Below are 27,225 nucleotides of genomic sequence, written 5' to 3' on the forward strand. Positions count from 1 at the left end.
CTCTGCTCTACCCTCATGCTTGAACAACAGTCTTTAATAGGTAAGTTGGCACCAGCTCCTGACTCAACGCTTTTAAAAGTGAAAGTACCGCGGTGAGGAAGAGATGGCTACCTCAGTCTCCCTCCTAGAATCCTATGAATGTGCCTATACGATGCGCACTCTGTTCAAAGTATACTCTTTTCATGAGGTTTTTATTAGGGGTGCCCAGTTCAACTCACCTGTTAGTTTAAAAGAGGAATATTTTTTCTTCGAAGCCACCTTGCCCTGTCTTTACCGATACATCGTGGCTTTCATTAAACAGCCCTTAGGAGGGCCCACGCATTCCTCAGGCTCGGGGTAAACACGTGTGTCGGCAGGCAGCTCCGGCGCACCCTGCGTTTCAGCACCACCGTCTCCGGACAGCGCCTCGCTGGCCAGCCGGGTTGAGGCCTCCTGTCCTTCATTCATCCACCCCCGGCCCACTCGCTTTCCTCTTCCCTCAGTGCCAGAAAAAAAGCACCCCAACTTCTAACTTCTCAATCCTTGCTACTACAGTGGCCTCCGCGTCCCTTCCTCGGAGTCTAAACGCGCACGCCCCGGCACCTTCGGGTCCTCCAGCACCAGCACCCGAGCAGCATCGGTGGCCCGAGACCGCCCCCAGGCAAGGATCACCTTTCCCTCGCCACTTCTGCATCCCAACCCAACAGCCAGGAGCCCCGGTTCGCTCCGTCTCTCTCTTCGCCCCAAAGCCTATGAAAAAAAACGCGCGACAATGCCCTCTCCCCCCGCCCCAACACACAACACACGCGCGCGCACACACACACACACACTCATACACACACTCGCACAACGCAAGCCTCGCGGGTGCCATCACCGCCCTGGGCAGAGCCTCAGCCAACTTGGGCCCCATCCTTCAACACCGGCTCGCAGAGGGCCGCCCGCAGCGACCGCCCCGCCTCCTCCCCTTCCTAGGCGACTGGTCCCGGCAGCGGAGACCAGGCCCCCGCCCCCTGTCCCCCCACCTCCACATTCACTAAGCCTTCCGCCTCGCGCGGGTAATACACGGTTCACAACCCTCAAACATTTGCCCCGGGCCGCCCCCCAAACCATCAGCCAAACCATAAACGAATCTCCTTGAGCCCAGCCCAGTTCCTGGTGTGTTGAGTGTGTGTTTTTGTGTCTCCGAAGCCTATACATCATTAACTCCTTCGAGCTTTCAGCCCAACCTAAACAAATAGCACGTTATCTCCGACCCCCTTCTACCTTCTCCGCGCCCCAGCCTCTTCCCCCATCCGGATCCTCATTCGCCAAGTCTCCAAACGAACCACCGCACCCCAGCCCTCAAACCTCGACCTCCCACCCAACCCAAAACAACACTCGCCTCCAGCCCCTCCCATCCCCCACCCCATGGCCCCCCAGCAAGCCGGGTCTGGCCCGAGCGAGTGACGCCTCGAAAGAGCAGCTGGCATCCCCTGCCGGGAGCCCAGGATAGAGGAGCTGACCTCTCACCAGCTGGATCAGCCAGCACACCCCTCCGGATGGGCACTCGCCAAACCGTCACACGCCCTGGAAAACACAGGTGCCGTGGAAAGGAGAGAGGCGGAAGCAGTCTCGGGGGTGGGCGGGAGGACTCACCGAACATCTGAATGTGCCCTTTGGTGATGGGATTGAAGCTGCCGCAGGCGAGCAAGATAACGTGCGTCTTGGTGGTCTCGGTCATGGCGCGGGCGGGTCCCTCGCGCTGGCCCAGGGGTCGCTTCTCTTTTTGTGTCTCGATGTGTCTGCAGAGGGAGAAAGGAAGGCGAGGCTCCGGCGGTGGATGCTGTGGACTCCGAGGAGCCGCTCCAGACGCAAACCGCGTCACTCCCCGCCTCCCTTTAACGCTTGCAGCTCCGGCAAGATCCGAGGCTGCCTTTGTACATGCTAAGCTCCGTTCTGCTTTCCTTCTAGCTTCTTTCGCGTCTCTCGAGCTGGTCTCCGTCTCCTCCCTTTCTCTGACCCTACCCCACCTCACCCTCTCTTCCTTAGTGTTTATCTACAAATCAAGATGTGGTACCCAAGCCCAACCCTGAACACTCCAACAGGCAACGATCAGCACGGTGTGAACCCTTTCTCTTTTCTCCTTCTGAATTAGTTTTCCTCCCCTAATCGAACATTTTTTTTTTCTGTCGACATCAACTTTCTCCAACATTTCCAGCTCCAAAAGTGTTTGATTTTAAGAACTGTTCTCTTTCTCTCCCTCTCAAAATTTTAAGTGAGAAATGACAATTGATCAACTGGGGAGTATTTACTTCTTGTCTTTCCCCCCTTATCTCATGGTTTTGAACTACTGAACTGAGTCCAGAGCTTGACCAAGTGGTTGCCAAGATATAGGAGGAAGCTGAATCCTTCTCCTGGCATACTGCTCCTTTTGTGCCTTGAAGCAATGAGAACACGGATGTCACAGAGTTACTAAAGCTGTGTTTAAAACTATTGTGATCTTACATAAGCTATCAAAATTCAGACAAAGATTTACCCATTCATAAGTGTTTGAGTGTCCACGATGTGTTAGACTCTGATATAAACCCTGCTGATAAAGCAAAGTCTCAGTCTTCATCAAGTTTACATTCTACTGGAAAGAGACAGACAATAAACAGAGAAGGAACATATTAGATGGTGATTGTGCCACACACAATAAGTGAATGCAGTTCACTCTCTGACAGAACAAAGGGTGAACGAGGAGAGGGGACTAATTGAAATGAAGAAGTTAGGGAAGGCCTCTCTGCGGTGGTGAAATTTAAACTGTGACCTAAATGACAAGGAGTTGCTAGTATAAATATTCTGGGGCAAGGAGGGGTTCATTGTCCTCCTAGAAATGAAAGGCCAGAGAGACTTGAGTGTATGAATAATGGGGAAAATGCGAAGAGAGAAGATTGGACTGGTGATCAGGACCAAATCAAGTAGGGCTTGTAGGCTAGGGTAGGGTTTGGATGTTTTTCTAAAAGAAATAACTTAGAGAGGAATAACAAAAGGAAACCACTGAAGCTTTTAGGCAGGGAAATGACAAGTAATTTACATTTTTATAAGATCACTCTGGCTTCTCAGTGGAAAATGGGAAGACAAGGAAAGCATTTAGGAAATCCCGCTGGTGGGTTGGCAGGTGGAGTTGTCCTTGGCCTAGGTTTTACAGAGGTAAAGCTGATGAGAATAAAATGGTCTCGGGATAAGTTTTGTTGGTAAAGTTTACAATCTTTGCAAATGAACTAGATGTGAAGGAAGGGAGAAAGAACAATCTAAAAAAGTGTCTAGAAATTTGGCTTAAGTAAATGAGTAGATGGAGAATGAGAAAGATGGGGAAAGATTCAGGGATGACCAAGTGTTCTAGTCTGATACAAAAAATAGACCTAATAACTCGAGATTTTTTTTAAATGGCATTAAAAAATGAGATATAATTGACATATACCATTGTATTAGTTTTAGTTGCATGTAATAACTCTGAACTTAGAGATCCATAAGTACAAATATTTACCTTTCTGGGGCTTCTAGATTCTTAGGTAAATTTCTACTTATTTTAATGGGTTGGTCATTGTTTCTTATTTAAGAGCATGTATTTGTGGTGTACAGTAAATATTTGTTATACTGAACAGCAAATCAATCTTAATATGCATAAAGTTTCTAGTTTAAAGACATGTTAAAGACATCAGAATTGATGTATATTTTAATGGTTTTGTATCCTTCCTGATACGGGATACAGACTAGTGCAGTAGACAAGCAGGAGATGTTTAGGGGGGCCTGACTTGGGTTTGAAACTCTGATACTTACTAGCTGAACAAAAAATATTTATTTGCCATGTGCCAGGCACTTGATTTAGGGGCTGTGAACAAACCAAAGTTCCTGCTTTAATACAGCTCACATTCTAGAGGGCAAAACAGATCATTAAAAAACAAAATAAACATAATGGTAATAGATACCATAGGCTTCTCTGGTGGTAAAGAATCTGCCTGCTGATGCAGGAAATGCAGGTTTGATCCCTAGGTTGGGAAGATCTCCTGGAGAAGGAAATGGCAACCCACTCCAGTATTCTTGCCTTGGAAACCCCAGGGACAGAGGATCCTGGCAGGCTACAGTCAAAGGGGTTGCAAAACGTCGAACACAACTTAGCAACTGAAGAACAACAATGACAACAGACATCACAATGGGAAGGGAAAAAAAGCTAGGTGAGAAGAAAAAGAAAGGGAAACCCTCCTTTATTTAAGTGGTCATAGACGGCCTCTCCAGTAAGACGGGATCTGAGCAAAGACCTGAAAGAACTGAAGGAATGTGTCATTTGAATATCTGGGGAAGAACATAACCTGAAAGAAAGTGAAAGTGAAAGTCGCTCAGTCGTGTCCAACTCTTTTGGACCCCATGGACTATACAGTCCATGGAATTCCATGGAAGGGAAGTAGCCATTCCCTTCTGCAGGGGATCTTCCCAACCTAGGAATCAAACCCAGGTCTCCCACATTGCAGGTGGAGTCTTTACCAGCTGAGCCACCAGGGAAGCCTGATGCAAAGAGCCTGAGGAGCAAGAGTGTTTGGGAGTCTTCAACAAGCACACCCGTACGCCTGGAGCAAAGAAAGTGAGTGGAAAATGGTGGGAGATAGATTGGAAAAGTAGGACAGATCAGATAGGGCCTTACAGGCCCTTGTTAGGGCTTTGGCTTTTTCAGAGATAAGAAGTCACTGGAGGGTTTTGAATGGAGAAGTGACATGAGATGACTTACACTTGAAAAGTATCGTTTTGGCAGGAAATATAAATTCTGGAGTCATCAGTATAGTTTTATATTTAAAACCATGGGAGTAAATGAGGTCACTTTGGGAGTAACAGATATACATAAAAAGAAGAAAAAGAGGTGCTCAGACTCAGCTCCAGGACACACCAAATGAATAGCTGACATTCACTATCAACAAGCCCTGGCACTGTAAGCCATCTACAGATGTTAATTCATTTAACACCAAAATTCTGTGAGTTCAAATAATTTTATCCCATTTTAGAGATGCGCGTAAGGGAGAAGACAGAAATGAAATAACTGGTAGAAGTAAGTGTGGAGCCAGGTTCAATCCCAGGTACTTTTAACTGAAGGCCCTGCTGTTGATCCAAGGCTATCTCGTCTGGTTTCACTGCTACGCTGTACAGGCATACCTTGTTTTGCTGAACTTCACAGAGACTGTTTCTTCTGCAGATTGAAAGTTTGTGGTAACCTTGAGTTGAGCAATGTGTACCCATACCGTTTTTTCCAACAGCATTTGCTCACATCAGGTCTCTGTGTCACCATATTCAAGCTTTTCCATCATTATTATACTTATGACAGCGATGTGCAATCAGTTGTCTATGGTAATTGTTTAGGAGCACTATGAACCACACCATGTGAGATGGCAAACTTAAATGATAAATCTGTGTTCTGAATGCTCATCTCCCTCCCTCTCCTCAGGCCTCCTTATTTCCTGAGACACAATAACATTGAAATTAGGCCAATTAATAACTCTCCAGTGGCCTGTAAGTGTTCGGGTGAAAGGAAGGGTCGACTGATGTAGCAAACTCCATTGCTGTCTTATTTCAAAAAGCTGCCAGAGCCACCCCAACCTCAGCAATCACCACCTTGATCAGTCAGCAGCTATCGGCATCCAAGACCCTCCATCAGCAAAAACTTTATGACTTGCTGAAGGTACAGATGATGGCTATCATTTTTTTAAGCCAAAAAAAGCATTTTTAAAAATTAAGGCATGTACATTTTTAAGACATAATGCAATTTCAAAGTTAACTGACCATGCTGCTGCTGCTGCTAAGTCGATTCAGTTGTGTCCGACTCTGTGCAACCCCATAGACGGCAGCCCACCAGGCTCCCTCATCCCTGGAATTCTCCAGGCAAGAATACTGGAGTGGGTTGCCATTTCCTTCTCCAGTGCATGAAAGTGAAAAGTGAAAGTGAAGTCATTTAGTCATGTCCGACTCTTAGCGACCCCATGGACTGGAGCCTACCAGGGTCCTCCATCCATGGGATTTTCCAGGCAAGAGTACTGGAGTAGGGTGCCATTGCCTTCTCCATAACTGACCACAGTACAGTGTAAACATGAATTTTATATGCTTTGAGAAACCAAAAAAAAAAAAATCCATGTGACTCACTTTATTGCCATATTCCTTTATTGGGATAGTCTAGAACCAAACTTGCAATATCTCTGAGGTATGTCTGGACATTTTTATACATTCATAAAAATAAGGATGACTATACCCACACCAAGGAGAAGGCAATGGCAACTGACTCTAGTACTCCTGCCTGGAAAATCCCATGGACAGAGGAGCCTGGTGGGCTGCAGTCCATGGGGTTGCTAAGAGTCGGACATGACTGAAGCTACTTAGCAGCAGCAGCAGCATACCCACACCAAACCACAGAGATGTGAAGGTTACCAGTAATATATGTAGAACACCTAGCATATAGTAGATGGTCAATAAGTGATACCCATTTTATAAATGGAACTTTGTAACAGCGTTTGAAGAACAGAGAATCGCCTTACCAAGCCTTCAGGCCTTCCCCTCCTCTATAGAGGAAAAATGGAAAAGTAGGCAACAAAATACTTGCTGGAATGACTGGGCACTCACTCTACAAGTTAATTTTAATAAAAGGAAAGAAAACAATGTCTAATTCAATATTCCCACACAGAATAGTGGTCAGTAAATATTCACTGATGAATTAAATACAAAATGCTCAGAGAGTAACAATGAAACGTGAATTTGTAATACAATGCAATAAATATGTTTAGTCTTGTAGGTTATGTCTTAAGGCATAGTTTAAATTCTATAGATTAGATTAATTGGTTGTGATTCTAATTGACTCTTGTAATTTTCTTTGCTGAGGATCTCTAATTTGTGTATCCCCAAAGAGGGCTCTGGAACTGAAACAGAAAAACACTGAAAACAAATCTTGGTTCTGCCACTTGCCAATTGTTTGGCTTTGGGTCATTTATTGCTAAGACTGGAGATACAGTGGTCCACCCTCATCCCTGGTTTCAGCTACTTATGGTCAATGTTGGTCTGAAAATATTAAATGTAAAATTCTAGAGATAAACAATTCATAAGTTTTGACTTACATGCTGTTTTGATTAGCAGGATGAAATCGTGTGCCCTCTGGCTCCATCTTTCTGGGACCCCCAACCACCAACAAAATCTGTTCCTGACAACCAAATGATGATCCAGGATCATCCAAAGCAGACAATCCTTCTTCGGAAAAATCCTCAGAATGTCAATAGTAGCCTAATGCTCGGTCATTCACTTCACTTCATCTCATCATGTGTTTCATTATGTTACATCATCACAAGAAGGGTAATACAGCACAAGAAGAAATTTTTGAGAGAGGGACCACATTCACATAATTTTTATTACAGTATATTGTTGTAGCTATTTTATATTATTATTGTTGTTAATCTCTTACTGTGCCTAATTTATAAATTAAATTTTATCATAGGTATTCACATATAGGGTAAAATATAGTATATATAGGATTCAATACTATCTTCAGTTTCAGGCATCCACTGGGAGTCTTGGCGTATCCCCCATTGATAAGGGGGGACTGCTGTACTATATATAATACATGTCCTGTGTATTTACAGGGGTTCTATATGGTTTAAATAAGACCATGTGAGAATAAATGAGTTTTTTTTTAAAGCATATCATCAGCTTTAGGCTAAACTCTGTAGTTGTTATATACAAAATACTTATTGTTTTTGAGCATTTAATTATTCTGTTGATGACTTTATCAAGGGTGTTTCTGCGAGTTCCAATCTTACAGGGTAATGACTTTGGGAATGTGCTAATGTGCTAATAGTGTATATATATCTCAACCAATGAAAACAAATACCAAAAAAACATACTAACAACAAACTTATTCTCAGGGAAGATTCCAAGGCTGGTTCACAAGATATAGAAATACTAATAGGAATGTTAATCATTGCATAATACATGTACCTTAGTATATATCATGATCTATTCTCAGGGGTGTTTATTTTAACTTAGGTAATATAATTTGGTTCAATATTTCAACTTCCCAACAGCTGGGTAATTGCTTTAGGCTGAAAAAGAACCTGAGTCATTCTCCTACAGCCTAAACCTTGCAATCTGCTCCAGCCAGTTCAGTTTCCAAAAGGCTCAAGGCACATAGTCCAACCCAGAACATTCCTGGCAATAAATATCTATTCTGATGGGCAAGCTAAAGTGTCTGTTGAGTCTGATTTGAAATGTGCATATGTGAAGTCTAGCAGAGTGGGTATGTATGCTCACGTATCTCCCTATTTACTTAGTCTGGGTTAATCATCCATGGTGGCTCAGATGATAAAGAATCTGCCTGGGAGACCTGGGTTCAATCCCTGGATTGGAAAGATCCCTAGAGTAAAGGAATGGCAACCCACTCCCGCATTTTCGCCTGGAGAATTCCATGGACAGAGGCAGGCTACAGTCCTTGGGGTCCCAAAGAGTTGGATGCGACTAACATTTTTTGTTTTTACACACATCACAAGTCAGGGTAAAACAATTCCATGTTTATGAAGCTGGGTTCCTAAGTAATATTAGGAATCATCCTTTATAGGAAGTGCACAAAGTCACACACACAAATATAGCTCCCTAGTTCCCGGGATCATGTTAGATATTGAATATTTATTTCATGTTTCTTGGTAAAAATATGATTATGAGAAAAAAACATATTATTCTGAGAAAACCATGACTCCTTGGGATTCTCTTCACTTCTCCACATTTCTATAGTTCTCTCTGCTTTCTCCACTTCTCTTCAAAATAAACATCTTCAGGGATACAGCTAAAGTGACTGGTTTTATTCTCTCATTTTCCTTACAAGCAAATATTTTTATGTCTCTGGGGTGAAAAATATCCTAAAAATTAAGATCCCCCTTTCTCCAGCTCTAAATCCCCAGACTCTTATTCAGACTTGTAATTTCTCTAATTATTCTAATCATGTTTCAAAAACAAAAGATGTTTCCAAATTTTAAAACCTGATTATCAATTATAAACATACCAATTCTTCTGGCACTACAGTGAAAGAAAAAAAATGTACATGGGTCTTTATAACCAAAAAAGCATTGTATACCATTAAAAATAAAAAATTTCTTCAACTAGTTCAGAAATTTGCTGCTTTATTTATCATGGCTTCTTTCAGATAATGGGGTGAAGGGCACATACGAGTCACTGCTTTCATCTTGAGACCAAAGATTTCACTACTTATCATAAAGTTTTCCCAAGAGAAATGGGAGGTAGGAAAATCAGTTCTAACAGACTTAGCAAGAAGTATAATTGATTAAGAAGTAAAATAATTCCCTGAAATGACATCTGAGACTATCTCTGCCTCCCTCCTTTAAGTCACCCAAATGGAAAACACATTTGGCTCAAGGGAGCATTAAATAAAGGATGGAGGACTTAAAATACAAAATATTTTTTCCATTACATCAATACCTCACAATTTGGTTAAGTCAGATAGAACCCAGAATTTCAATCCCATCATTCCTCAAATTTCGGAGATGTAGAAAACAAGTGGAGGTTCCACTTCTAACATCCCAAACACCCCAAAATCAAACTCCCCCAGGAAAAACAGGTGTACGAACTAGACAAGGAGTGCCAAAGATGGTGTGGCACGATACTTTTTATTACCTCTTTGACGGCTCTAGAGATGTAGCTCAGATTAAAGATTATCCTGGGATGTGACGAATAGCATGGTAACTATAGTTAACAATAATGTATTGCATATTTGAAAGCTGCTGGGAGAGTACATCTCAACAGTTCTCATCAAAAGAAAAAAAATTTTTTTGTAACTATGTATGGGGACAGATGTTAACTAGACTTACTGTGATCATTTTGCAATGCATGCATATAATCAAATCATTATGTTGTACCTGAAATGACTACAATGTATTTTTTTGGTCTGCTGTTGTTTTTACAGGATCTTAGTTCCCCAACCAGGGATCAAACTTGCACCCCATGCAGTGGAAGCACAAAGCCCTAACCAGTGGACCACCAGGGAAATCCCTAATATAATGTTATATGTCAATTATATCCCATTATTATTATTATTTTGGATGCACCATGCGACTTGTGGGATCTTAGTTCCCTGACCAGGGGCTGAATCTGGCCCTCGGCAGTGAAAGCATGGAGCCTCAATCACTGCACCACCAGGGAATTCCCCTTTATATTTCACTTTAAAAAAAAAAAGACTATGCTAACAAGAAAATGGATGGTGATCACTAAACTATGCTGCAGAATTTGAAGGTCACCAAAGCAAAAGCCAAATGCAAATACAGGCCCCACTCCACCTTTTTTTTCCCCATGTCCTAAATTTTCAATACTAATGTCTTCTATGTTAAATAACTAGGATGGGTTATCTGCACATGGAGACCACTGTTATAGCACTGATCTGTTATCTAAGAAAATAAGTTTGCTAAAGAATTTTTGTTTCCCAATTTGATTTTTTTGACTTGGCTGCGCCCAATCTTAGCTGTGGCACATGGCATCTTCACTGTTTGCTGTGGCATGTGGGATTTTGTGGTTGTGGTGTATGGGATCTAGTTCCTTGACCAGGGATAGAACCTGGGCTCCCTGCTTTGGGAGCACGAAGTCTTAGCCACTGGACCACCAGGGAAGCCCTTGTTTCTCAATTTAAGTGAACAAAGAAATGAATAAAGCAAGACAAAGAAAGATACAGGAAAAAAACTGTATATCTTACTTTCCAGCCAATTACTTTCTAAATATCTCCAGAATTGTTCCATTTTCCTTTATCTTTCTGCTATTTTTCAGCTTCAGGCCACCTTTCTCTCTCTTTCTCTCTAATTATAAAAGAAATCTGGCTGGACTTCCTGCCAGTAATCTTTCCCTCCCCTAAGGCATCTTTCATATTCCAGGCAAAGGGATATTTCTGTAAAATATAAATCAAACCGTATCACTCTCTAGCTTTGACTCCTTCGGTGGCTTCCCATGACCCTTAGAATACTATCCAAACTCTTAAGCATCTAACAAGTTGTCTCAGGATCTGGTTCCTAATTGCCCCCCCTCTGCACCCTATCTCTTTACTCCAGCCATATGGAACTTCTTTTAGGCTTCAAATGTAGCATGCCCTCTCTTAGCCAGTAGATGCAAACTTGAATCTACTTAATCTACTTCCAGAGCCTTCTTTGAGCCCCATGGGTGTGAGTGAATGCCTCTCCTCACAAGTACTGTTTTTCTTGTATCACAGCATTATCACTGTGTCCTGCATTGTGACTGCCTTTTGATTTGCTCACCTTCTTCATCAATGTTTATTCAGACCCTACCACGTACCAGACAGTATGCTTAGCACTCTGCATTCATTATACCACTTAATTTTCATGGAATCTCAGTTAAGTAGGTTCTTTGATTATACCTTACAGATGAGGTAACTGGGACTTAGACAAGTAACCTGTCCAAGTTCACACAGCTAATAAGTGGGGGAGGCAGGCTTTGAACCTGGGTAGTCAATCTGATGCTTCTGTTATCCAACTTGCCCCAAACTTCCATAAGAACAGGAACAGCTTCTGTCTTGTTCACTATTACACCCCAATGACTGTCACAGTCTGGTACATAGCAAGATTTCCTAAGTGTGGGACATTTTTTGCTTATGGTTGGCTCCACTCTGTAGTTAAATTTTAACTCCTACTCTGAGTTGGATCCACACAGTCAAAGGCTTTGGTATAGTCAATAAAGCAGAAATAGATGTTTTTCTGGAACTCTCTTGCTTTTTCCATGATCCAGCAGATGTTGGAAATTTGATCTCTGGTTCCTCTGCCTTTTCTAAAACCAGCTTGAACATCTGGAAGTTCACGGTTCATTTATTGCTGAAGCCTGGCTTAGAGAATTTTGAGCATTACTTTACTAGCGTGTGAGATGAGTGCAATTGTGCGGTAGTTTGAGCATTCTTTGGCATTGCCTTTGGGATTGGAATGAAAACTGACCTTTTCCAGTCCTGTGGCCACTGCTGAGTTTTCCAAATTTGCTGACATATTGAGTGCAGCACTTTCACAGCATCATCTTTTAGGATTTGAAATAGCTCAACTGGAATTTCATCACCTCCACTAGCTTTGTTCATAGTGATGCTTCCTAAGGCCCACTTGACTTCACATTCCAGGATGTCTGACTCTAGGTAAGTGTGAGTGATCACACCTTCGTGATTATCTGGGTCATGAAGATCTTTTTTGTACAATTCTACTGTGTATTCTTTCCACCTCTTCTTAATATCTTCTGCTTCTATTAGGTCCATACCATTTCTGTCCTTTATTGAGCCCATCTTTCCATGAAATGTTCCTTTGGTATTTCTAATTTTCTTGAAGAGATCTCTAGTCTTTCCCATTCTATTGTTTTCCTTTATTTATTTGCATTGATTGCTGAGGAAGGCTTTCTTATCTCTCCTTGCTATTCTTTGGAACTCTGCATTCAAATGGATATATTTTTCCTTTTCTTGCTTTTCGCTTCTCTTCTTTTCACAGCTATTTGTAAGGCCTCCTTGTACAGCCATTTTGCTTTTTTGCATTTCTTTTCTATAGGGATGGTCTTGTTCCCTGTCTCCTGTACAATGTCACGAACCTGCATCCATAGTTCATCAGGCACTCTATCTATCAGATCTAGTCCCTTAAATCTATTTCTCACTTCCACTGTATAATCATAAGGGATTTGATTTAAGTCATACCAGAATGGTCTAGTGGTTTTCCCCACTTTCTTCAATTTAAGTCTGAATTTGGCAATAAGGAGTTCATGATCTGAGCCACAGTCTGCTCCTGGTCTTGTTTTTGCTGACTGGATAGAGCTTCTCCATCTTTGGCTGCAAAGGATATAATAAATCTGATTTCGGTATTGACCACCTGGTGATGTCCATGTGTAGAGTCTTCTCTTGTGTTGTTGGAAGAGGGTGTTTACTATGACCTGCTTTATTGACAATGCCAAAGCCTTTGACTCTGTGGATCACAATAAACTGTGGAAAATTCTGAAAGAGATGGGAATACCAGACCATCTGACCTGCCTCTTGAGAAACCTATATGCAGGTCAGGAAGCAACAGTTATAACTGGACATGGAACAACAGACTTATTCCAAATAGGAAAAGGAGTCCATCAAAGCTGTATATTGTCACCCTGCTTATTTAACTTATATACGGAGTACATTATGAGAAACGCTGGGCTGGAGGAAACACAACTGGAATCAAGATTGCCGGCAGAAATATCAATAACCTCAGATATGCAGATGACATCACACTTATGGCAGAAAGTGAAGAGGAACTAAAAAGCCTCTTGATGAAAGTGAAAGAGGAGAGTGAAAAAGTTGGCTTAAAGCTCAACATTCAGAAAACGAAGATCATGGCATCTGGTCCCATTACTTCATGGGAAATAGATGGAACAGTGGAAACAGTGTCAGACTTTATTTTCTGGGGCTCCAAAATCACTACAGATGGTGATTGCAGCCATGAAATTAAAAGATGCTTACTCCTTGGAAGGAAAGTTATGACCAACCTAGATAGCATATTCAAAAGCAGAGACATTACTTTGCCAACACAGGTCTGTCCAGTCAAGGCTATGGTTTTTCCAGTAGTTGTGTATGGATGTGAGAGTTGGACTATAAAGAAAGCTGAGCGCCGAAGAATTGATGCTTTTGAACTGTGGTGTTGGAGAAGACTCTTGAGAGTCCCTTGGACTGCAAGGAGATCCAATTAGTCCATCCTAAAGGAGATCAGTCCTGGGTGTGCATTGGAGGAACTGATGTTGAAACTCAAACTCCAGTACTTTGGCCACCTGATGCTGAGAGCTGACTCATTTGAAAAGACCCTGATGTTGGGAAAGACTGAGGGCAGGAGGAGAAGGGGATGTTAGAGGATGAGATGGTTGGATGGCATCACTGACACAATGGACATGGGTTTGGGTGACTCTGGGAGGTGGTGATGGACAGGGAGTCCTGGCGTGCTGTGGTTCATGGGGTCACAAAGAGTCGGACATGACTCAGTGACTGAACTGAACTGAACTGAGTTGGATGTTTTAAAAACGAAGAAAAGGGTTGCCCCAAATAAATCTGAACAGGTATTTGTAAAGCCTGTTAACTATAAGATCTGTGCACCTTTTCTTCCCCTCTCCTGTCAAGATCTCTTTAGACCATGGTTGCATTGTTCATTCTGGAAGGAATAGAGTCACTCCCTGGGACAGGTTATTGCCAGCTGGAAGTAAAGATCCTTCCTCCAAGCCCTCTATGTATGTTCCTGAATTTTAGGGCCTGGAAAGAAAGATATAACATTTCTTACACTCCCTTGCAACAAGACTTCTGGATACTAATTACATTCTATCAGGGGGATGTCCTGTGTGGGATTTAGAAGGCAAAAGTGATGTGAAAGCCATCTTATTACTGTTCTTGCTGCTAAGCGACAGAGTTGATGTGTGTGTGAAGGCAGAACCCACATTCAGTAGTCCACAAATTCTTGTCACCAAAGTCAAGGGGGTTGAGGGGCAGTTTGACAGCTTCCTATGGACTACAGCTGTCATGCTGTACCTTGAGATCTGGAGTCATGTGATGGCCCCTAACTTCAGCTTCTTTAGCACTCCCAGTGAATTTTGTAAGCACTTTTGTTTTTAATCCCTTTCTGCTTGAACTACCTATTGTTGTTTCTGTTTCCTGAATTGAAACCTACCTGACACATCGCCTTAAATGCCATATTTAACTGTACCCACTTTTTGTGTAGGCAAGAGCAAATTACATATAAATGCAGTTATTTTGGAAGTGTAAATATGCAATGAATAATAAATTGATTGACAGGAATTAGAATAATGGGTGAAACAATTATAGGGTTTGTGTGTGTGTTCCACAAGTAGGGGAAGGGAGATGATGGGAAGGATGAATCAAGCAGAACGAAAGATGATGACCAGTAAAAGAGAGAGAAAAATGAGCAGAGAACCCTAGGGTTCTATGAGGCAACAGCAGAGCAGAACTAATCATCAGTTTTTTATGAAGAACCATTAATTGTTTACATGTGTGGAACCTTTTACAGCTCACAGTGCTTTTGTGTGTATTATTCTATTTGATTCTTGTAATAAATGATGTTGTGAACTAAGCTTTTGTGGGTTCCGTTATGGACTTTTCATATGAGGAAAGAAAGCAAGGCTCAGGGAGTTTAAGTGACTTCCTCAAGGTTACAGCTAGTAAGTAAAGAGATCAGAGCCTTGATTCCAAATTCCAGTGTTCTACTTGAGGCTGCTGGCCACAAAAATCATTTTGGCTTAAGAAAGAGGCAGAATTGAGGAATTCAGACTTCAAGGATGATTAGCATACTATTTTAAATCTGAATATAAAAGCTGCAGAGCCCGGTCATAAAGACCTTTGCCTTACTCAGGATTAGGATGTGCCTTTCTTTGTTTTATTCCCAGTCCCTAAGCCCTGAGAAGTAGGGCCCCAGTGGCCTGGTAGGGGAGTTGAGGAGCAAAGTGAGCTCAGTTTTCTATGCTGGATAGGTAAAATCTGGTATTTTGTAAACAGTCTTGGCTTAATGGTCCCATACTGTAGTAAAGTCACTCTTGTGCTTAAAAGTCTGACTGAGTTCTCACGACTTATCATAGGAAAAGACACTGGGGCAAAGTAAGGATAAGTTTTGGTTCTAAGGTCACGTTAAAGACAGGACCCTTTTAGTGCTCCAGCAAGACTCATGGTGAATGGGATGCCTTCTTTGCAGGGGCCGCTGACGTCTGTGTCCACCTTCCACACAGCCCCCCCTCAGCTCTCACACTTCCTGTCATCTCTGTCAGTCCTACTCTAAGGGAAGATAGGCAAGACGTCTTGTTTGGGGTACAGAGAGAGCTGTCTCCACTAGGGCAGTGTCATGTACAAAGAGCTACTCAGAAGTGGCAGGGGAGAGGGAAGGATGAACAAGCTGTCACTCAGGGGAATCGCAAGGAGCTGTGCTATTACTTATTCCTTCTGCCTGGAGGACACCTCAGTATCTGGTGAAAGGATGACCGTCCTCAGTCCCCTGGGTAACTGGCATGCATCTGGCCCTGATTTTGGAATTGTGGGGATGAGGGAAGTTTCCTGTAGTTGCTCCCTTGATTAACCACTCCTCCACCCTACACACATAAAAGATGCACACCTTAAACAGGATTGCAGCGGGGTACAGGAAAAAAAATTCTTAAGAAGCTTGGTAAAGCTTTGGGTACAAAGACTACACTTATCCCAGGTACTTAGTGTTCATTCATTAAAGTCTCCTCCGCAGGATTAGCTCTTAACCTCTGGCTAGACCAGTCCTCATTGAAAAGGTGCTGTTTAAAGTGATAAGGCATTCAAATTACTAAAATTATTCTGTATTTTTATATCAAACTGCAGTGCAGGAAACCTGGGTTTGATCCCTAGGTCAAGAAGATCCCCTAGAGAAGGGAATGGCAACCCACTCCAGTATTCTTGTCTGGAGAATCCCCTGGACAGGCTACAGTTCATGGAGTTGCAAAGAGTTGGATACAATGAGCAACTAACACTAACTCAATTTATCTTCTTTCTAATTAGTCAGAATGAGTGTGACAATATAGAGATTGCAAACTTGTTTAAGAAAGAAATTCCAGAGTTAAAGAAGAGAGTGGTTGAGACCCTTTTTTTAAAAGCTCATCAGACTTGGAAGTTGCCTTTGAAACAGATGGTAGGAAAGATACTTTTCCTTTCATGTGTGTGGTAGACACTGTTGTTTGCCAATTCTCTTCTTCCTTTTTTAGACTCTCATTCCCAGCTCTCTTGGAAGCTAGTGTGGCTATGTGACCCAGTTCTGGCCAATGATACATGAGGGAAATTAGGCTGGGGTGGGAGGAGCAATTTACTCCTGGGAATAATTTCTATTTCTGATAAAAATAGGGATGGGAGTTCAATACAACTGTATGAAAATGTGATGTTGGAGCTGCAGCAGCAATTTTGTTACCATGAGATGAAAAATCTGAGGATGAACATTCAACACTTAAAGATGTCAGAGTAGAAAGATATACATATATATATATATAAATTTTTTTTTAATTGAGCAGCTTCCCAAACCTGGAACTATCTCCACATAAATGTGTTAATTGCTTAAGCCATTCTCTGTCACTTATTCTGTGATTTGCAACAATATGTATCTTGACTGATACAACAGAACTGGCAAAGAAAAGGATTCTTCAAGTAGAGTTGCCATTAACCCATTTGACACCTCTGTGTCAATTAGATAAGGTGCTTCTTCCTCTAGATGGATTTCAAGTCCTAATTATTTCCTTTGCCAAGTGCCCTGGTGCCTTATAGATCACTAGCTTGCCTCCTTAAGTACATCATAAGGCTGCCTCTGTTCAAAGGGTTTGGGTGCCAATTCCAAATAAGAGGGAGAAGGCAAGAATTCCTTTTGCTTACTGACTTAATTTACTTTTGAGACTGTCTGACTAAAATTTGGGCTGTTGTTATTGTTATTGCCTTTCATTTTAAACAATGAAATTGTTTTTAACTCCAAATTCAATATTGGATTTTTCCATTCAATAGTGTACCCCAAAACACAATTCTGGGAAAAATACTAGTTAGTACGAAATTCTTTTTTAAGTTTGTACTATCACATTTCTGCTAATAATCTGTTAAGACTGAGCTGACAAAAACTGTATCAGAGGAATATAGCCATCTGCAGTATGAAATTGTTATGTGTAGATTATTTAATTCTCTTACTCCTCTGTTAAAACTGCTAGAAGCATTACTTTTGTATAATTAGCATGACATCATTTATCCTTCACCTGATGCAAATAAGTTTACATATTAGGTTAGTGGCTTCTCATTAGTTGGCACTATGTCATTTTCATCATGTCCAATCAAAGTTTCAAATTATTAACATAAGCCAAAGTATTTTTCTGTGAAAATACCTTTCCAATTAATGTTACCACTACAAAATCTTAGTTTTGCCTACATAACTGATAAAATTAATCAATATGAGTATAGTAATATATGCAGAACAATTACTATCACTTTGAGATGCAAATTAACAGGAATTTTCACTCATTTAATATTATATGCTGTTACTTTAGGTATTCATTAGTGCAAACGCACCGAGAAACAAACATGAGTACTAACATATGACAAGACTGAGAATACTCTTAGGTGATCATAAAATATAAACACAACATTTAAAAATTCTCTTTGAACTCCTAGATATGTTGGAGAATTTGGGCATAATGCATATAATACAATAGGATGATGGCCTGAATAGACAAAACAATCATCATAAGTAGACTCAGATGTTATAACTAAACAGGGTAACATATATATATATATTATAATATATATAACAGGTAGGACTTCCCTGATGGCTCAGAAGGTAAGGAGTCTGCCTGCAATGCGTGAGACCTGGGTTTGATTCCTGGGTCTCGAAGATCCCCTGGAGAAGGAAATGGCAACCCACTCCAGGATTCTTGCTTTGAAAATTCCATGGACGGAGGAGCCTGGCAGGCTACAGTCTATGGGGTCGCAAAGAGACAGACATGACTGAGTGACTTCATTATTCACTATAATGTATATTATACATTGTATATATGCACTTACATATATATATATATATATATATATATATATATCAATTTATGATTTACCATAAAGCTAGAGTAATAAAGACTGTGTAGAATTGGCAAAAGGATACATATATAGATCAATGGAACAGAAGAGGCCAGAAATGATCAACTGATTTTTAACAATGTGCAAAAGCACTTCAATGGAGAAAGCGTACTCTTTGTAATAAATGGTGCTGAAGCAACTCAACATACATACATACACAAAAGAAATAAAGGGGGAAAAAAGAACCATGTCATAGACGTCATACCTTATGCAAAAATTAACTCAAAATGGACCATACACCCCAATGTAAAATAGAAAAAACAAGTTTCTAGAAGAAAAATATAGAAGTTTTCATCATCTTTGATTTAGTGATGTTTTAGATATAACAACAAAAGCATAATCCACAAAAAGAAAAAATTGATAAACTGGACTTATCAAAATTACAGTGTTTAGCTTTGCAAACAAACAAACAAGAAAACAACCATGTTTAAGAATGACAAAACAAGCTATAGAGCTGGAGAAAATATTTGCAAATCACATGTCCAATAAAGGACTTAAAGTCTGAATATAAAAAACTGTTGTAATTCAATAAGAAAACAACCCCCCAAAAAGCTACTTTTCAGAGGAATTATACAAATGGCAATATAAATATATGAAAAGATGCCCAAGTCACTAATCATCAGGAAAATGAGAATGAAAATCACAGTAAGATACCTCTATTCACCTACTAGAATGTTTAAAAAATTTTTTAACTCAGCAATTCCAAATGCTGGTTAAAATGTGGTGCAACAAGCACTCAGTCATTGCTTGTGGAAATACAAAATGGTACTAGTTTGGCAGTTTCTTGACAAAGAAAAACATGTGGTTATAATATGGCCCAGCAATCCCAATTCTAGGTAACTACAAAAGTGAACTGAAAACTTTGTACATATAAGGGTCTGTAGTGAATATTTATAGTAGCTCTATTCATAATCACTAAAACTGGATGTAACTGAGATGGCCTCAGAGGTAAACAGATTCACAAATTATAATACATCCATACAATAGAATGTTATTCAGCAATTTTTACAAAATGAACTCTTGATTCACACAATAACATAAATACATTTGTTATGAGAAAGAAGCCAGACCTCAAAGATTACCTGCTGTATGGTTCTATTTCACTGGCATTCTGCAAAAGGCAAAACTGTAGAGACAGAAACTACAGATCATTGGTTGCCAGGAGTTGGGAAGAGACTGAGTGTAAAGGGGCTGGCACAGAGCGCATCTTCGGTGTTGGAAATCACTGCGGTGGTGGATACGTGATTCTGTGCATTTGTCAACACCCATAGAATGTTACATATAGTCTAAGAAAGGTGTAAATCTAAGAGTGAAATTCAACGTATGCAAATTTGCAAAATCAACCAGGGTGGTTGGGGGGGTAAGGAGGGGAGGGTCCCAGGATGTAAGGCAGACTAACAAATCTAGCTGTATTACAAATACTAACTGAAATGGATGGGAGAAAATGAGCTGACCAAAGTAATTTTGGAAATGTGTTCTGACTGGCTATCACAAGGCTAAAGTAAATGCAACTGTACATGAATTCCTTATTTCCAGTGGTAAATGTGTTTCTCACAGGGGTGTGAGTTAGCAATTCTGAAACTACTGGGCACAGTATACTAGGGTTGAACAAGTAAGGAAATAAACTGTAGCTAATTAAAGCCAGGTTTCTCACTGTCAAACAAAGAAGTTACAAATGAGCAGAGAGAGCTAGAATGAAACCTGTAGTTCTAGACGAAAATTGATTCTACATGTATGAATTTACGTGTATATACACAGGTAGAAAGATACAGAAATAAATATAAATTTGTGTGTACATATGAGTTAGCAAACATACATACATTTCCCTTTCTGTCTGCTCCAAGGGCCTAGAAGCAAGGGCACCCCATTAGCGATGAGTACCCAGATCTTGGTAGAAACCAAGATTATTATCATTCTCCAATAAAGAAACAAAGACTCTGAAGCACTGGTTGATTCTATGTCTGGGACAAGGAAAATACAAGTTTGGAGCTTCCTGTAGTGCCATAAAGGAAGTGTTAGGAAAAAAAAAAAATAATAAGGGATAAGGCATGTTGCTTAAGGATAAGGTCTTTGGGGCATCCAAAACCTCTCACACCTTCTGTGGTATGCTAGAAGGACTTCATAGGACTTAGCATACCATGCACTAATGACTAAAATTTATTACAATGACAAAGTAAGGTTACATAGCAGATGCTTAAGGGGAAAAGGCACACTGATCAGAGTCCAGAAAAATCCACACACAGGCTTTTTATACTTTCCCCTTCTGGTCCAGGAGAAGACACTCTAGGTGTGTTCCCCTTGTGAGCAGTGAAAATGCAGTGGTACACGTGCAATGTTTCTTTTGGGAAGGCTCACTTAAGACCCAGAGTTTAGGGGTTTTATTGGGGACGAGTCACGTAGGGATGCTCTGGCTGGCATCTACCAAAATCCCAGGCTCTCAGAAGGAAATAGGTACTCAGTGTCTTATGTGAGCAACAAAACCTTACCAGTATAGAGAATTTTTCATGTCACTGTGGGGAATTTGCACAAGCCAAGTTCACACATACCAGCCAAGGGCAACCCTGCAAACAGGCCCTTCTAAAGACAGCAGCTCTGGCCTGCTTTGTTAACTCTTTACTGTACAGGACATATCTAAAGGACACAGGACCCATGGCCAAAATGGGAACAATCTGAACAACAAAATAAATAATTATAGCACTGGATTTTAATTCAAAGAATAAAACAGATATCTATGAGTATATATATAGCTATAAATAAGTGAAACAAATAAATAAATTAGGCAAGGGGACAAACCCTTGTTACTGGAGAATTCCAAATAATAATATAGAAGGAACTAACAAAATTGAAAATCACCATTAGAGCACCACAGTGATAACTGCTGCAAGATCCCCTAAAATTAGTAGATGAAACTAAGAAGAAACAGAACATTTGCATAGTTTCAAAGTATCTCACCAAAAAAAAAAAGAGAAAGAGAGAAAATTAATTATTGTGGTGGTTTATGCATTTGTTCACAAATTCTTTAATAATCAACCTTCAAGTGAAGCCTAATTCCATTTTCTTTGAGTATGGACTGGACTTATTGACTTGTTCTAGCAAATAGAGTATGGAAAAGGAAAAACAAAAACTTTACAGTACAGAAAATGGCAGACCCCAGCTTAATAATGTGATCAAAGTTAACACCATCAGTTATAAGTCATGTTGATACCATGTACACCTGACATGACGTAATCAGAAGGGCACATCATTCCGTGATATCATTTTCAAAAAATCCGTTAAGTATAGTCATGATAAAGCATCAGAAAGATCCCAGTTTAGGAATATTCTACAATATACCTGATCAGTCAGTAGTCTCTAAAATTGTCAAGGTCGTAAAAAACAAGGAAAGACTGAGAAATTACCACAGATTTAAGGGAACTTAGATGAAATGACTAAGTGTAATATGGACTGGGTCTTAAAAACAAAAAGGACATTAATTAAAGGACATTAAAAACATGTGAAATCAGAATTTAGCTAGTAGTTTAGTTAGTAGTATTGTACCAATGTCAATTTCACAGTGTATAACTATGATTATATAACATGTTAACATTAACGGAAGTTAGCTGAAGAGTATCTGTGAGCTCTCCGACGATATCTACAACTCTTCTGTAAATCTAAAGTTATTTCAAAACAACTCAAAAGAATTTTAAGCACTTAAGCTGACATGTACTAGCTGCTAACTGATGTTAGCTTCTCAGTTAATTTACTTGCTAATCATTCCCAGAATGATATTGATGGGAAAATGTCTCTTGTTGCCTTTTGTGTGTGCGCTCAGTTGCTCAGTCATGTGTGATGCTTTGCGACCACATGGACTGAACCCCTTCAGGGTCCTCTGTCCATGGGATTTTCAGGCAAGAATACCAGAGTGGGTTGCCGTTTCCTACTCCAGGGGAATCTTCCCTACCCAGGGATTGAATCATGTCTCTTGCATGTCCTGCTTTGGTGGCAGATTCTTTACCACTGCATCACCTGGGAAGTCCCTTGTTGTCTTTACTCCAAACAAAAAGTGTATTTCTTCCTTTTTATTTTTTAAATTATGAAAGTATAATAACACATTTACAGGAGACTTAAAAAAATACAGGACAGAGTTACATATAGTTCCACTATATATTACCATTATTTTTTTAAGTAGATAAATTAAGATTTTTAGTGGGAGTTTCAATATAAAACTCAAAAATCAGTAGAAGGAATAGACAGAAAAGTAGAAGGATAGAGCAGATCTGAAAAGCACTATGAACCAATTCAACATAATTAAGATTTATATGAATTAAAAAGTGAATTTCTAAGGATGAGCAATTTTAGTGGCATTTATAAGCTTGGAGAATTTCGTTGCATGCATGCTCAGTCGTGTTCGACTCTTTGTGACCCCATAGACTGTAGCCCGCCAGGCTCCTCTGTCCATGGAATTCTCCAGACAAGAATACCGGAATGGGTTGCCATGTCCTTCTCCAGGGGATCTTCCTGACCCAGGGATCGGAATATCTCTTGCACCTCCTGCATTGGCAGGTGGATTCTTTACAACTGAGCCACCTGGGAAGCCCTACATGTTACTGCTTTTGGTCAGTTTTTGAGCTGCTGGGGACACCTTGGCTGTGCTGTCCTATCAGTGGAGATTATTGTCCAGAGGGCCAACATGGCTGGAGAATTAGGTCTGGACCTGTGACCACCCAGGGGTAAGACGAACTAGCTACATATACCACTATAGCAGGCCTCAACGCTCCTAGCCAAACTGTTCAAGCTTGTGTTTTGAGGCTGTTTGGAAATGTATGACTCAGGATGCCAGAATCAAACCAACACTGAAGCCAGACATACCTAAAAATGGGACAGTGTGAAAAAAATCTGGCCAACATGGGCCTTACTGCTGGCACCAAGGCCTCCAGATAGTACTAACTTCAGTAGTGGTCAAGTAAGAGACTGGTAAAGGATGAAGAGACAGTTTTGGAATATTGTAAGTTGTACTGTGTTCTGACCTGTGCTTCATCTTACATTAAAATGTTTTTCTCCCATTGGAAGAAATGAACTTTGTAGTTCTACCTGCCTAAGCTCTTTCTTGCTCAGTGGCTTTTGTAAAACCACAGAGGGAAATAGTTTTTGCTTATTATTTATGCTCCCACCTACTCCCAAAAAGGATCTAAGATCCCCAAACAATTTTGCTAACCCTCGGCCTTCATTCTCTCCCAGACCATCTGTTCCTTTTCACCATGAAGTCATAGTACTAAATTTATGACAGTAAATCCATGGCAACAGGATATGGTCCTCATCACCGAATCCTTATTTCACTCTGACCAAGATCAAGCAGCAGGAAGATCAGGAAGTATATGCTCACATTTTCTATTGTTTTTCAAGTTTTGTTTCTCTCTGAAGAAGTTCTTACTTTTGATTCTAAAATCTTATACTCAGCCTAGATAATGTTTTTGCATAGCTTATATACAAAACATTCTTCCAGTAAATAATCAGATACGTAAACCAAAAAAGAAGTTGAGAAAAATCACACAAGCCTACACACACACACACACACACACTATGATGTATAAACTGGCTTGACAGTGAGATGACTGGTAAATACCTTTCTAGTTTGTACAGAAGAAAAGAGAACACAGAATCCGTTTAAAAGACATGAGACTTTGAAGCCTGAGAAATCTGCTTTGATGACTGTGATAAGCAATGGAAGGCAGCTGACCTAGTTCCTACTCAATGCTTTCCTTATCTTGCTGAGCACAAATAAAACATCAGAGGGTCTTCCCACGTGAGCTCAGGCCATCTGACCAGAGGAACACAGACAGATGTTCACCTTTATTTATAGAGATGACTAATATCTGGGTATTTCGTCCATTTGTGTTAACCACACTCAGCTTAATTACACAATCTTTGGAGAGACTCCCTAGAATACCATTTGCTACACCGTGAAACTGAGTGAAGGGCATGAACTCTGAAAAGAGAACTAGTTACTGGAATATCAGAAAATACCTGATTGGGGGATTAAGTTAGCAGTCTTACAGGACAGACAGCAAGGTATGTTATAATGAGGTTCTACTGGACAGTCCAGATAACATATTAATATAAAACTATATATGTGTAATATGTCATATTATATAATACACACAACATATTAAATATGTGGGCTTCCCTGGTGGCTCAGATGATAAAGCATCTGCCTGCAATGCAGGAGACCCAGGTTTGATTCCTGGGTCAGGAAGATCCCCTGAAGAAGGGAATGGCCACCCACTCCAGTATTTTTGCCATGGAGAATCCCATGGACAGAGGAGCCTAGTGGGCTACAGTCCATGGTGTTGCAAACAGTCAGACACGACTGAGCGACTAAGCATGAAGCACAGTTAAATATGTACCATAACATACACCATGTGTTATGTGTATTATATGTATATAAGAGAAGAAAAGTGTAACATGTAAGAACTTTCTTCTCTTTTCTATTCTTCCCCAGCTTCAATGTAGACAGGGTAAGTGGGGGAAGGGAGTGGGAGAATGGGTGATAAGGGCTAGAAAGAAGAGCTGGAGGAAAAGTTAGAGTGATTTATATTAATCTTTTTTTGGCCACTCCATGTGGCTTGTGGGATCTTAGTTCCATGACCAGGGATTGAACTTGGGCCCTTTGCAGTGAAAGCACAGAGTCCCAACCACTGGACTGCCAGGAAATTCCTCTATATTAATTCTTTAAAAGGTAAAAAATCACCTACAGTGGAAAAGATTTGGATTGAAGAGGAAGTGGAGAGACACAGTAGACAAGTGAGAGAGAAGGGAAGTGACTGGAAAGCTGAGGAGCGGTATTTTGACAGCAGTTCCTCTGTGATATACGTGCTTTGGGGGAAATAGGAAAGCGGATTAACTAAGTTCTGTTATTTGTTACATGATTTACCACTTTGCTACATCTCCAAAATTTCAGTGAAGACAAACATTTTTCAGAGCTCATTATAGATGAATTCGTAATTCTTCTGAAATGAGATAAAATGTTCAGATGGACACTAAGGCTGAAGTAAGCCCTATCCTAATTTTACAAATATGTACATAATAAGACTCTCTTGAGGAAAATGACCAGCAGGGCCACCATTACGGCTTTTACCCTTGGGAAATATGTCCCATTGCCATATTTACCTTGGGAAATATGTTCCACTGCCAAGTCATGTCATATTCGTAGTAGGTACTGACTGGCCAGAGATGGGTGGCATTCTACAATCTGGAGTTTGTAACTCTAATGAAATTCAATTTTAGCCTTAAAGAATCTAGGAACTTAGACGATCAAACATGAAAGAGTGGGGGGAAAAGGCACTATGACTGCTTCAGGGAGGCCTAAGGCCAAGCCCTAAACCTAGCCTTTGAGGACTGAGAGAAGGCAAGACCAGACTCCAGAGAGTGCCATGACACCCGAAGGACAGGCCTCACTGACAGTGAGATGTCACATTCAGGCTTGCTCCAATCTGACACTGATCTCTCTGTCTTGTTACAGATAGTGATGGGTCGGAAAATGCAGAATCTCCTGCTGTACTCATGCATAGGATTATGGCAGTGAGTGGTAAGGAAACCTTTGCAAGAAGGTCATCATCACTCTTGATGACATCAACATTTTCTAAGCATAGACATCATAATGGAGAATATGTAATGATTTGGGGGAAGGTAAGGTAAAACAAGATGGAAGAGATCATCAGGATAGAAATGGGAGGCCAGGGGAGGAATAGGAAGGCTCAACTATTCCCTACTCTCCTGTATAACATTAGTTCACAAGATGTGCTGTGACTTTTTTTTTAAGGTTCTGTGGAAAGCTAATTTTGGACATTGCCTAGTTTTTTTGCGTGTGAAAGGCTCTGAGATGTCTCACCAAGAAAAAATAAAATGTTAAACTATTGTTTAACAATAGTTGCCCAAACTTATTTGGTGATGCATTGTATGTGCCAAGTTGCTTCAGTCGTGTCGGACTGTAGCCTATGCGACCCTATGGACTGTAGCCTGCCAGGCTCCTCTGTCCATGGTATTCTCCAGGCAAGGATACTGGAGTGGGTTGCCATGCCCTCCTCCAGGGGATCTTCCTGACTCAGGGATCAAACCTGGGTCTCTGTAATTTTCAGAGAAGAGTTTTGCTTCACAAAAACTGTGTGGACTTTATGTTTGTTTTCTCTATAAAGATACAAGCTTTCCCCATTTCTCCTAAACACTCAGTGCCTTTTAAAAAACTTCTTTATTCATGGCTGCACTGGGTCTTTGTTGCTGCATGTGGGCTTTCTCTAATTTCTGCAAGTGGGGGCTACCCTTCGCTGTGATGTGCAGGTTCCTCATTGTGGTAGATTCTCTTGATCCAAAGCATGGGGCTCTAGGATGTGGGCTCGGAAGTTGTGACACGTTGGCTTAGCTGCCCCGCAGCATGTGGAGTCAAACCCAGGGATCAAACCCATGTCCTCTGCATCGGCAGGCAGATTCTTAACCAGTGAACCACCAGGGAAGTCTGCTCACTTTATATTGCCTGTTACCACCTGGGAACTAACATTTGGAAAATCTCTAGGATACTAACTTTTCATTGTAGAATTGCATGCACCAGAGTTTGTTTTTTTTTTTAAACTCCC

General features: G+C 40.8%; 1 protein-coding gene across 7 annotated transcripts in view; it reads right to left on the bottom strand.

The window, feature by feature from the left end:
• Window positions 1-27,225, bottom strand: part of NMNAT2 (nicotinamide nucleotide adenylyltransferase 2) — a 217,688-nt gene that overhangs the window by 163,889 nt on the left and 26,574 nt on the right. For all 7 annotated transcript variants that reach the window (XM_061383453.1, XM_061383446.1, XM_061383449.1 and 4 more), the window contains one exon: window positions 1,615-1,760. In XM_061383453.1, coding sequence (XP_061239437.1) covers window positions 1,615-1,699 — 85 coding nt within the window. In that variant the 5' untranslated portion in view covers window positions 1,700-1,760. The remainder of the gene's footprint in view (window positions 1-1,614; window positions 1,761-27,225) is intronic.

Source organism: Bos javanicus, chromosome 16 (genome assembly GCF_032452875.1).
Source record: "Bos javanicus breed banteng chromosome 16, ARS-OSU_banteng_1.0, whole genome shotgun sequence".
NCBI classification, from domain to species: Eukaryota; Metazoa; Chordata; class Mammalia; order Artiodactyla; family Bovidae; genus Bos; species Bos javanicus.